Genomic DNA, 12,272 nt, shown 5'->3' on the forward strand with positions numbered 1-12,272 from the left:
GGCCCAGTTTGCATTACAGCACATCTCTGGAGCAGGTGTGTATGTCCTGAAATCTTCCCTTGGTTGACAGCTAAAACCAGCCTTTACTGTTGTTTATTATCTCTCAGAACTCTTCAGGATGTCAGCTCTGGGCAGGAGCTAATTCTGCAAGCCCTAATAATACACTGAAACTAGGTGTATAAGAGCCTCTTCTTGTGGAAGTATTGCAGTATTTCATGTGAGAATCAGGAGCCTTTTTGGCTAGTGCTTTTGGAAGGCTGACGTGCCCAACTGGGGACAGACATCTATGTCCTCAATCACCCAGCCTTCATCCCTTCATTCTCTGTATCGATATGTCCAAAAAAATGTGGTTCCTACCTCCTGGAAAGTTTACAATGTATTTCCCTTGATGCTCCAAGATATTGTCAGCTGTAGTTACAAACCCTTCCCACTCCTTTCCCTGAAGTATCCACACGCTCAGCCTGCATTGGGGTTGCGGGACAAGTGACACTGGTTTCTCATTGCTCAAGCCAAAGATTGGGAAGTATCCTCAACTCCCGTCTTTCATGTAATAACCGATACTCAGCCCTGGTGCTTCTACTAGCCACACGAATCTCAACACCATCTATCTGGTCCTTCCCTCTTAGCAGCCCCCAGCTGAGTCCTGGCATGCATGGCCCACACCTGCAAAACTGTGGCCTCTCCTCACTGATTTCCTGCTCTCTCCTCTGCACTCCAGCCTCCACACAGTTGCCAACACAGTCTTCTTATATGATCACCTTAAAATGCAAATGAGGTATGGCTCTGCCATGCTTCAGTAGCTTCTTAGAATAAAATTCTAAATCTCCAGCATGGTCTGCACCCCAGCCTCACAGGAGGGAGTTTTTGCATAAACACTTGAGAGAGGTGCTCTGTTCCTTCTTTGGGTGAAGTCTCCAAAGTTGGCCCTGAGCTTTGGCAGCAAGACAGGCATTTCCCTGTGACTGGTCGGGACCCCACGGCTCCCACGTGCTCTTCTTGCTTTGGTTGACTCACCCGTTCTCCATCTTTGCCTAAAATGACCCTCCTTTCATCAGGTGTTTACAGAGTGCATCATAACTGAGCAGATAAAGTCCCTTTGAGCAGAAGAGCTATTTGGATGGTTATCACCTAGCTCACAGCACTCTCACTTTTCTCCAGAACTAGACTCTCGCTTGCTGAGGCTATTTTTCACCTTTAGGGGCTAGGGGCAGGGGCTGCAGCAGAGAGTAGCCTAGGGCTATGATGGCCCCAGGTAATTGGGTAACTCCTCTCTTGCCCTTTGCTCAAGCAAGGAGTGAAGAGCTGGTGGCACACTGAGCCTTTCAGAAATATCTGTGGGGGTGGGTGTGTTTGGGCCGGGCTCAGAGTGCTTGGTGCTAATTCCGCTCTCCTGTCAGTGCCCAGACTCAGCCTGCAAGCAGGACCTGCTGGCCTACCTGCAGCGCATCGCCCTCTACTGCCACCAGCTCAACATCTGCAGCAAAGTCAAGGCTGAGGTGCAGAACCTCGGTGGGGAGCTGGTCGTCTCTGGGGTAAGTTCCATCTGTGAAGAGAGCTGGTTAGTGGGAACATGCTAGGAAGTGTGCTGTGGGAAAACTGGAAGTTTCCTCTTGGTCCTCAGAGGCCGTCCTCAGAGGCCAAGGGCTGCACATTGGCTACTTCCTGCAGAACTGCAGCTCTGCTTAGCATGGTTGGTGACAGCTAGGAGCTCTTACAGTGCTTGCCTCTTCCCCTTTGTTGACCACCCCATAGGTAAAAGTATTTTTGTCTTCATCGCTTTTCTTCCCCCAGAAAGAACTGAGCCTGTTCAGAGATTGCAGAGATGACATATAGGCTTTCTCACACCCCCTCCACTCTCAGAGTTCCCAAGTAGTATCTCTTCCCTTGTCTGTTTACCATGTCACAGTTCTGGACCCCTTGTCACCTTGGGCAGGGGAAAGAGGACATCTCGCTCCACTGAAGCCCTGTGGCTTCTGCTAAACCCCACAGAATTTCCTTTCAAAGAAGACTTGGTATGTTGGACATAGTCATACCATTTGCTTACCTGCGGCAACATAAATGCCCTGTCTCTGGGGAGCAATTATCTGTATTCTCTAAATGAGAGAGGAGACTCCCCGGGTCATTACTGAAAGCACTGGGGGCGTCTCTGTCTAGGAGGCTGACTTATTGCCATCTCCGCCTGCACCATGGCTGTCCGTGGCTGTTCTCGGTGCTTATGGTTATAGCTCTGCCATCACTCAAAAGATTTCGGCAGATCCTCCCCCAACTTGAGTGAATGAAAACTTGTTGAGGGGTGGGGGCAGGTAAGGTAATGGTACCTTAGGTTTATATCACTCCTTCCTTCTTCAAAAGAACTGAAACACAGGCATTTTCAGGGTATTTGGATAAGAGCACCCAGTCACTGGGAGAGCCAATCAGGAGCAGGGCTGCTGCCCTGCCCTGTCCTGGTCCAGGAGGAGTCGGGACTCCACTGCCAGGGACTGACAGCCTCCAGCTGGACCGGAGGGTCCAGGCCCTCCGGTACCTAGACCCAGGCCCCTGGGTACATGTGGGGTTGGAGGTCAGGCCTGTGCTCCTCACCTACCTTTCTGCCTCTTAGGTGGACAGTGCCATGTCCCTGATCCAAGCTGCTAAGAACTTGATGAACGCTGTGGTGCAGACAGTGAAGGCATCCTATGTGGCCTCCACCAAATACCAGAAGTCTCAGGGGATGGCTTCCCTTAACCTCCCTGCTGTGTCGTGGAAGATGAAGGCGCCTGAGAAAAAGCCCTTGGTTAAGAGAGAGAAACAGGATGAGACACAGACCAAGATTAAGAGGGCATCTCAGAAGAAGCATGTGAACCCTGTGCAGGCCCTCAGCGAGTTCAAAGCCATGGACAGCATCTAAGGCTGTCCCTAGCCTTCAGGGCTTCTAAAGATCTGTCACTGTTCTTCACGCGTGTATTTGCTAAATAGAACACTGATGTTAGATTCCATAGGAAAATAGATTTCAGACCTGGCCACGCTGGTGAATTTTGCAAAGACATACTTGTGTTTAAGTCAGTCAAAAGTACTTTTAGAAGTCAGGAGCGTATTTCTAGCTATATTTTTTTATAAGCGTAAAAATTCCATAACCAAAGAGAATCCCACATTAACTTCTTAGTAACACTGTTGACCAAGTTGAGATGCCTGTCCTCCTAGTGGTGGCAGCTGTAGGGTTTGAGAGAAGGGGGGGTCTGACTCCACCCTGGTTCATGGAGAGGGCCTCCACCAGTTCGACTGGTATTAAATGACCAAAGATGACCCAGAGTAAGCAACCTGGGCATCTTAGGAGGCCCTGGAAAAAGGAACATTCCCAGAAAGGTCTTCAGAGGGACAAACAACACGAAACTGAGTCAAACATAAATGTATCATGAAGAAAACTGATTACTCTCTTTATGATGTGAGAATTTTAATGCATGGTTACAATAACTAATGTACTCTGCTGCAGGACATGAATAAAGTTGCTTTTTTCAGGCTAGAATGTTGTGATGCTGTAACCAGAACATGCTTTTTTCCCTTTCTTCAGCTTCAAATGCAATGCAAATTCATCATTGGGCTCACTTCTAATAATTGCAGTGTTTCCTGCCTTGGGCTTATGAGAGAAGCCTGACAAAATAGTGTTTGCTTAGGCAGTAATTTAGACTTACCTTATTTGTGATTACTATAGCTACAAGGTATAATTTTACTTTCTTATTTAAATTTTATGAATTTGAATGTTTTTTACACTAACTTTTCCCAATAAAGTCCAAAATGAAACCAAGTCTAAGGGGCCAGAGTCCTTTTCTTTGCCTTCCAGTGGAGTCTAGTTTTACATTAAACATCTCCTGGATTTGCCTGCAGCATCTGCAGTGCTCTGGGCCCTCCCGCTGTCCCTCGTTCCCTGGACCGTACTGCCCAGTGAGGAGACCATGCCTATGGCTCTAGGCTGAGGGCCGCACCTCCTTGCAGCTTCCGTGCCAGCCCAGCAGGGAAGGCCATGCCCACAATGGGAATTCACATGTCCGTGCTTCAAGGTGCAGGTCAGAACCTCGGAGGCATCCTTGACATTTCCCTGGATGTCACCCCCTCTCTGCTGAATCATCCCCATCAGTTTGCAACCATACCATGGTAACGGCTGCCTTAAAGATACCCAGCCTCCTCAACCCCATGTCTTTTCCTAGCCAACATCCCCACTTAAGCAAAACTCCCTAAAGAAATGTGTGTAGTCCTTGTCTCCTCTTCCTCACTTCCGTCCCTGCCATCCAGTCAGCTCTCTGCCCCACCATCCTATCACCATCCTCCATTCCATCTTACTGTCCTCACCCTATCAGCGGCCCAGGTGAACACGCCCTCCCTCGTGACAGCTCCTCCCCTGTCCTCCAGAGCACCTCGCCCTCGTTTCCTGTCTTCCTTACTGGGAGCTCCTTCTCCTCCTCTTCCTAGTTGTTCTAAGTTGCACTGTCCCAGGGCTCAACCCCTGGGCCTCTTCTCTGTTTCTGCTGATTCCTGATCTTAGCCAGACTCCTGGCTTTAAATACCATCCAAATGCCAACTTCTCCCAGAACGAGACTTTTATAACTGCGTGCTTCCTGAAGTCTCCACTTGAATGTCTCCGTAAGTATCTCAAACTGGACCTGTCCAGATTCTTCCCTTTGAAATACATGCTGGGTCCAACTATTTCTCACCAGTTCCACTTGCCATCACCTGGTCTAAGCCCTCATCGCCGCATTAATTTCTATTAGTGTGTAACAAACTGGCCTAAAACTTAGCAGCTAAGACAACAATTATCACCTCACAGTTGCTGAAGGTCAGGAATCCAGGGGCAGCTTAGTGGGTGGTTCTGACTCAGGGTCTCTTACGAGGCTGCAGTCTCTGGAGGCTTGTGAGTTGGAGGGTCCACTTCCAGGCTCTTTCACGTGGCAGGTGGGCAGAAGGCTTCGGTTCATGCCAGGTGGGCCTTCCCATGGCAGCTGCCTCCCACCAGAGTGAATGATCTGAGAGAACGGCAACCAGATGGAAGCTACAGTGTTTTATAAAAACCTGATCTCAAAAGCAATACGTCATCCCTTCAGTATTCTACTGGTGACACAGACCACCCCTGGTCCACGGTTGGAGGGCACATGCCAGGAGGTGGCTCCCATGTCTGTACGCAGACCATTGCAGTAGGCTACCCACCGCCAGGCTTCCCTGATGGTCCTGCTCCCACGGCAGTCACCGTAACCCCTATATACAAGTCAGAGCATGTCATTCTTTTAGCTCAAACCTTTCAGTGGCTTCCGCGTTCTAGAAGCCGGAGTCCTAAATGACAGGTATGGCCTCTTGTTGTCTCTGGCCTTTCCTCTCACCAATCTTCGTCATTTGCCCTTTATACTTGTGGTTCCACTTTCCCCAGAGACCCCTATTTCTTCTCAGGATTGCCTTCAGGTGTCTTGTCAAAAGTCCCCTTATCAGAAAGACCTCCCCTGATAAATCCTTACCCTGCCCTCCTTGTTCATAGCTTTGAACTATTTACACATCCATTTGTTTCTACTGTAAGCTTCACAGGGACAGGAATCCTTAATTTTGTTATCACTGACTCTCCAAGGCTCAGGACACAGTAAATAGCCACCCTGGGGATCCCTCCCACGGGGCCAGGCCCACAGGCACTGGCCTCCCTTTACTCAGCCATTCCTCCTGGCTGACTCAGAATCCATGCTGATGCTTGGAACATTTGCATGGCTTTTGTTGCCATCAGTTTGTCACACTTCGAAACTGTCTTCCGGGCTTCAGATGCCCATCTGTCCCCAGCTGCTTCACCCCATCCGCTGATGTCCTACAGCCCTGCACCCCAGTGCCAGGTTACCATCCAGTCTAACTCCCCACTCAGCCCATCTACTTCTTAGAGACTGAGCCCCACCCCTCGTCTGGACAGCCACCTCCCTCAGCCCCCAGCATCCTTTATCCATTCTCCACCTGGTGGCAAAGGAAGCTTCCAAAAGCTTCTCAAGAGTCGAGCCTCTGCATACAATCCTCTGGGGCCCCCCATGCCTGCCTCAAGAATGCCTGGCACTATGACCCTGCCCTCTACACCCACACTGCCCCCTGGAAGCGATTCCTGGGACACACCCGTGCTCTCCCTGTGAGCCCATCACTTGCATGTCCCAGTCATCACCTTTGCCATCCCAACCTTAATACCATTATTTACCTAAAAAGACTGACTTTTGTTGAACTTCGCCTCCCCTTAAGCAATATCTATGAAATCATGTTTGATGTGCTACATTTTTTCTAATACACGTTAAAATAATTTTAGTAAATGCTCATTCATGCATCACCTAAAATCATCCCTTGTATCAATACCACAATGGGAAACAGTGGCCCACAACCATTCCTGCTCATCAGGCCTTGGCTCGGCCCTCTTGGCCATGGCACGTGGTATCACGGCGCCAACCCTCACAGGACTGTCCTGCATTCCTTGGGCAAACGGCATTGGTCTTGGTCACCCCATTGCCCAGCAGAGGGCCTGGCACGTGCTTGACAAATAGCTGTTGAACCATTTGAGTGATTCATTGCTTTAAACCAATCTATCAGAAGATACTAGAAGGCAGAGAGCAGGTCACTGAGGAGGCACCAGAGGCCTTGCCCAGAAATCCTGAGACCCTCCTCTGCCCTCCTCAGAGACCATGATCGGAAGCGGCGTGGCCTGGGCTGAGCTCAGGGGAGACTCACCTCACCATGTCCTTGGGGGGATTTGCTCCTGCCCCTTGGCTACCGCCAAGAGAACTGTCTCCCCTCAGCATCCTGAGGCTTCTTGCTTCTCAGCCAGGGCAGCGGTGACCCTCAGTATCATCTCCCTCCATGACACCTCCTCCGGTGAGGCCTGGCCAGCTCCCTGCCGGATGGCGCCTCATCAGCCTGGCATTCTGGGCCTGGCTGCCCCACACACCTGTTCTGGCCATGACCTGTGCACAGGGTGGGCAGAGCCCAGCTGCCCTCCCCCCTGCCCTGCAGCGCCTCCCACAGCGCCTAGGCAGACACTTCAAAGGCCCCACCTCCCCTCTGCAGCCTTAATCCTCACAGCTTCCGCTCTCCAGCCAGGCCAGGGTCACCACCCCATTGCAAGAAGAAAGGAGGAGCGGCCACATGCTGGGGACACCCAGGGCCCCCGTCAGGCCTTTACCCACATCCCCCCCACCCCGTTGCTTGTTTACAGCCTGTGAGGTGTTGCTGCTATTCTTGCCCCTCAAACTTCACAGTTGTGGGAACTGACTCAGGCACGGAGCCCAAGTTAACAGCTCACAAGCCGCCCAGCCCCTCCTCCCAGCCGCAAGATCCAGTCCCTCTAAAGCCCAGGTTCTGACCATCCCTCTGGAACCCTAGACAGCAGCAAAGGGGCTGGTGCCCCCAGTCTTCCTCCCAGGGGGCTGACTCAAGGAGGCTGGCAGCACCCTCACGCTCCCACCACACCTGCCCCATCCCTGCACGGGTCCTCAGGACTCTGCCTGTCAGGATGCAGGAATTCTCCAGGCTCCTGGGTAAGGCCACCCCCTGACTAGTCACTGGATCCTGGCCCACTCAAGGATTTTACCCCTCAATTCTCCCCTCCATTTCCTGCCTCGCCAAGTTTTCCTTCCCCCCGGATCATTCTCATCAGCACACACAAAAAGTTCTGATAGCTCCCAGAGTTTAAAAAAAAAAAAAGACAAAAAGCTTTTCTGAGTCCATGTCTCCCCTCCCCTTACACAGAGCTCCTCAGGTGAGTGTTCAGACCCCATCTCCACAGCCGGCCACCATTCTCCCTACACTGTCCAGCCCTTCTCTCAGCAGCACGTGCAGCCGGCAGCCACTCCCTCCTTCCCTGTCACACTTTCGCTAGATTTCCACCTCCACACCCTTCACTTACCCTGCTCCTGATATCCTTTACCAGCTCTTTCTCTTGATCTCTAATGTTGAGCTGGTCCAGGCCTCTGACCTTGGTCCTCTTCTCTTCCTTGTTTCCAGTGATTCCTAAGCAGTGGTTTGCTGGATAATGTGCAACAACCAGCTTTTCAGGGTGGGGTTGGGAGAGACTGCATATATAACCATACATTTCGTTATACATTTTACTCCTATAAAGGAATTATAGCACACAATTCCCAAATAACAAAATATGCAATATTCTTTACTCTAAATTCCACTGAGGCTTTGATTTTTCCTGAACTCTTGCATCCACAGCCAACCTATGGTTGCAGCCAGCAGTCTAGCTCTGACATGAATATTGGTTGATATTTTTGTTTACCTTAAGGAGTACGGAAGTAAAACAACAGAAATATATGTGTGAGAATTTTACTTGTCAGTGAGTGACTTCTTTGCTGAATCAGTACTAGCTGTCAAATATTGTAAGACAATTTCCTCAATTTTTTGTGCTATGTATAGATGACACTTTAAGTTTAATTGGCATTAACGTTTTCGTCATCACTTTCTCAAGTCTAGACAATCAACAAAACAATAAATTAAGCCTTGGTCTATAGCATTTCCCAACTTCTATGGTGTAAATACTCCCACCACATCAGATTTCCAGCCACCCACGTGGTGTCCTGACGGTGGAACTGGTAAGAGAAGTACAGAAGCGCAGGAAGAGAAGCGTTTCCACCACTAGATGCAATAGACGGAAGTAATCTCAGGAGCAGAGATAACAGTCAAACGTTAGGAAAGGATATGTTCTGAATATTTATTACCTTAAAATTTTTTAGCTATAAATTTACATGGATTAAGATTCACTCTTTTTGGTTCACAATTCTGAGTTTTGACACATGCGTAGAGTTGTGTAACCACCACCACAACCAAGATACAAAACAGTTCCAATGCCCTCCCTGTGCTACCCCAATGTCGTGGAAATGTCCCCTAAGTCCTGACAAAACGCTTTCCCTATAGTTCTGTCTTTTCCAGACTGTCACATAAATAAAGCAAAAGGTTTGCAGCCTTTTGAGTCTGGCTTCTTTCAATCAGCAGCATGCATCTGAGACCCATGTGTTTGCTGTGGGCATCAGCAGTCCATTCCTTCCCACTGTGGAGCAGAAGCACTGCATGGATTACCACATTGGTCCCTCCATCCCCAGATGAGGAACATTTTAATTGTTTCTAGTTTTGTTTTGTTCAAGTTGATATAAATATTCATGTACAAGTTTTTGTATAAACAAAGATTTTTATTTATCTTGGGTAAATACCTAGGAGTGAGACTGGGATTCTGTATGATAAGAACATGTTGAACTTTATAAGAAACTACCAAACTGTTTTCCATAGTGGCCAGCGTTCTTGCTTTGTTCCCAATCTTAGAAAATAAGAAGTCAGTCTTTGACTCTTGAGTTTGAGGTCTGCTGTAGGTTTCTATGTGGTTTCCCTTCATCAGGTTAAGGAAGTTCCCTTCTGTTCCTAATTTGCTGAGAGTTTTTATTAGGAATGGATATTGAATTTTGTCAAATATTCTTTCTGCATCTATTGGGATGATCATGTGGCTTTTTCTTCTTTAGAAACACATCATCTGTGTTCCCACCATAACATATGAGCATTCCAGTTGCTCTGCATCCTCACCAGCATGTGGTATTGTCAGGCTGTGTTCAGGGTTTTTTTTTTTTAAGCCGCTTTAATAGGTGTCTATCCATGTCTCGTGGTTTTAGTGTGCATTTCCCTAACAACTAATGACACTGAGCATCTTTTCATTTGCTTATCTGTCATTTGTATATCTACTTTGGTGAAATGTCTTTTCATCTTTATTTTTTTAAACTGAGTTGACTGTTTTCTTGTTTTGAGGATTCTTTATATATTCTGGATATAAACCTTTGTCAGATATATAATTTGCAAGTATTTTCTCCCTGTTTTTGGCTTGTCTTTTTATTTTCTTAATTCCACAGATCAAGTTTCTAATTCTGATGTTGTTCAATTTATCAATTTTTAACTTTATGAATTGTGCTTCTGGTGTTGTAGCTAAGAACTCTGCCTAACACAAGGTCACAAAGATTTATTTCCTGTTTTCTTCTAAAAGTTTTATAATTTTTCATTTAGGTCTATGTTTGGTTTTGAGTTAAATTTTGTATGACAGGTATAGGTCAAGGTTCATTTCCTAAAACATGGCTGTCCAGTTGTTGCTACATCATTTATTGAAGACGAATCTTTCTCTACTGAAGTGTCTCTGCACTCTGTCAACTCAATTAACTATATTTGTGTGGGTCTATTTCTGAACTCTGTTGTGATTTATTGATTTATGTGTCTATTCTTTGACCAATGCCACACTGTCTTGATTACTATAGCTTTGTAGTAAGTCTTAAGACCAGCTAGTATGAGTCCTCCAAATGTATTCCTCTTTTTTTAAAAAAAGTTTTAATTTTTAATTTTATTTTTGGCTGCATTGGGTCTTCATTGCTGTGCACAGGCTTTCTCTAGTTGTGGCGAGTGGGGGCTATTCTTTGTTGCAGTGTGTGAGCTTCTCCTTGTGGTGGCTTCTCTTGTTGTGGAGCACGGGCTCTAGGCATGCAGGCTTCAGTAGTTGTGGCGCGTGGGCTCAGTAGTTGTGGCGTGCAGGCTCTAGAGCGCAGGCTCAGTAGTTGTGGCACACGAGCTTAGCTGCTCCACGGCATGTGGGATCTTCCTGGACCAGGGCTTGAACCCGTGTCCCCTGCATTGGCAGGCGTATTCTTATCTACTGCGCCAACAGGGAAGTCCTGTATTCCTCTTTTTCAAGGTTGTTTTAGCGATTCCAATTCCTTTGCATTTCTGTATATTCAAATCAGACTCTTGATATCTAAGAAATTCCTACTTGGGACTGCAATGAATCTATAGGTCAATTTAGGGGGCGGACTTAACAATATTAAGTCTTCCAGCCCATGAACACAGTGTGTCTCTCTATTTAGATTTTTTAACTTTTTTTCATCAGTGTTTTGTAGTTTTCAGCATAAAAACCCTGCATATTACTTTGCTAGATATATACATATTTCATTTGTTTCACTGCTATTGTAAATGTTTGTTTTTTAAATTCAATTCCCAGTTGTATATAGAAATACAGTTGATTTTTGTATGTTGACCTCAGGAGCATGTTAAACGTATTGCTATTTCTAGGAGATTTTTTGTACATTCCATGGGATTTTTTTACACTGACAATTGTGTCATCTATGAATAGAGACAGTTTTATTTCTTCTTTTTCATTCAGTATGCCTTTTATTTCATTTTCTTGCCTTACCGCACTGCCCAGGATTTCCTGTACGATATTGAAAAGGAGAGGTGAGAGCCGGCATTCTTGCTTTGTTCCCAATCTTAGAAAAAAAGAAGTCAGTCTTTGACTATTAAGTTTGAGGTTTGCTGTAGGTTTTTATGTGGTTTCCCTTCATCAGGTTAAGGAAGTTCCCTTAGTTCCTGATTTGCTGAGAGTTTTTATTAAGAATGGATACTGAATTTTGTCAAATGTTCTTTCTGCATCTATTGGGATGATCATGTGGCTTTTTCTTCTTTAGTCTATTTATGTGGTGATTTGAGTTGAACTAGTCTTGTATTCCCAGGATAAACAGCCACTTGGTGATGATGTATCTTTTTATATACTGCTACATTCAATTTGCTAATATTCTGTCGAGGAGCTCGCACTGAAGATTTTACTAGGGACTGCGGAAAAATCTGAAGTACTTACCACAGCCTCCAAGATCTCCCCTCCCCAAGACCCCCAACCTCATCATTTATGAGGGATGCTGATCTGTAATTCTTTTTTTTTTTTTGTCTTTGCAATTTATTTAACACAGATTCACTGTGGGAATTATAATAATTTCACTAGCCAAGAGAATACAGGATGCCTCTTAATAAACCAATAAAGAAATTAAACATACTCAAAACAAATGATAGATTAATTACCCTATTGTACCAGGCAAGGTGAGATAAAAGGAATAAAGTCCAACTACACCTTAGTTAAGATGTACCTTTTCTATGAGTTTTAGCTTCTCCGGAGAGAAGGCTTTGCCAACCAAGATCTGACTTCCATCTGCCAGCATAAAAGTCCATCACCGCTAGAGCACATTGCTAGGGAACAGTGGTGCAGGTGCCCACGGGCAGGCTGATCTCCTCTGGCTGCTGTTCCAACCACCACCTAAGAAAGGTGTCGCCTTTACCAAGGCAAGAGGTATTAGCAAAGGGTAGCTTTTACCTGGACTGACAGTTGCTTCTCCTCATGTTCTTACCAATAAGCCCCCAGAAAGCCCCCTCAGCGGCTGGGCTAATAAGTGCTTTTTTTTTTCTCTTTTACTTTTTATTTTATATTGGAGTATAGTTGATTAACAATG

General features: G+C 46.6%; 1 protein-coding gene and 1 long non-coding RNA gene across 3 annotated transcripts in view; one reads left to right on the forward strand and one right to left on the reverse strand.

Moving 5' to 3' along the window:
* CTNNA1 (catenin alpha 1) overlaps window positions 1-3,781 on the forward strand; it is a 180,284-nt gene extending 176,503 nt beyond the window's left edge. The window contains exons 17-18 of the mRNA XM_060143688.1: window positions 1,398-1,532; window positions 2,600-3,781. Of these exons, the coding sequence (XP_059999671.1) occupies window positions 1,398-1,532; window positions 2,600-2,887 (423 nt within the window). The 3' untranslated portion in view covers window positions 2,888-3,781. The remainder of the gene's footprint in view (window positions 1-1,397; window positions 1,533-2,599) is intronic.
* LOC132517099 (uncharacterized) lies at window positions 3,414-10,694 on the reverse strand. 2 transcript variants are annotated; one of them, XR_009539587.1, is made up of 3 exons: window positions 7,880-10,694; window positions 6,706-6,868; window positions 3,414-4,994 (listed from the first exon to the last, which is right to left on the reverse strand). It is a non-coding gene; the product is annotated as an uncharacterized LOC132517099 (long non-coding RNA). The 2 variants fall into 2 exon arrangements; XR_009539588.1 differs by lacking the exon at window positions 7,880-10,694 and having other exon boundaries at window positions 6,706-7,113.
* Between the last annotated feature and the right edge of the window lie 1,578 nt (window positions 10,695-12,272).

Source organism: Lagenorhynchus albirostris, chromosome 3 (genome assembly GCF_949774975.1).
Source record: "Lagenorhynchus albirostris chromosome 3, mLagAlb1.1, whole genome shotgun sequence".
Taxonomy (NCBI): domain Eukaryota; kingdom Metazoa; phylum Chordata; class Mammalia; order Artiodactyla; family Delphinidae; genus Lagenorhynchus; species Lagenorhynchus albirostris.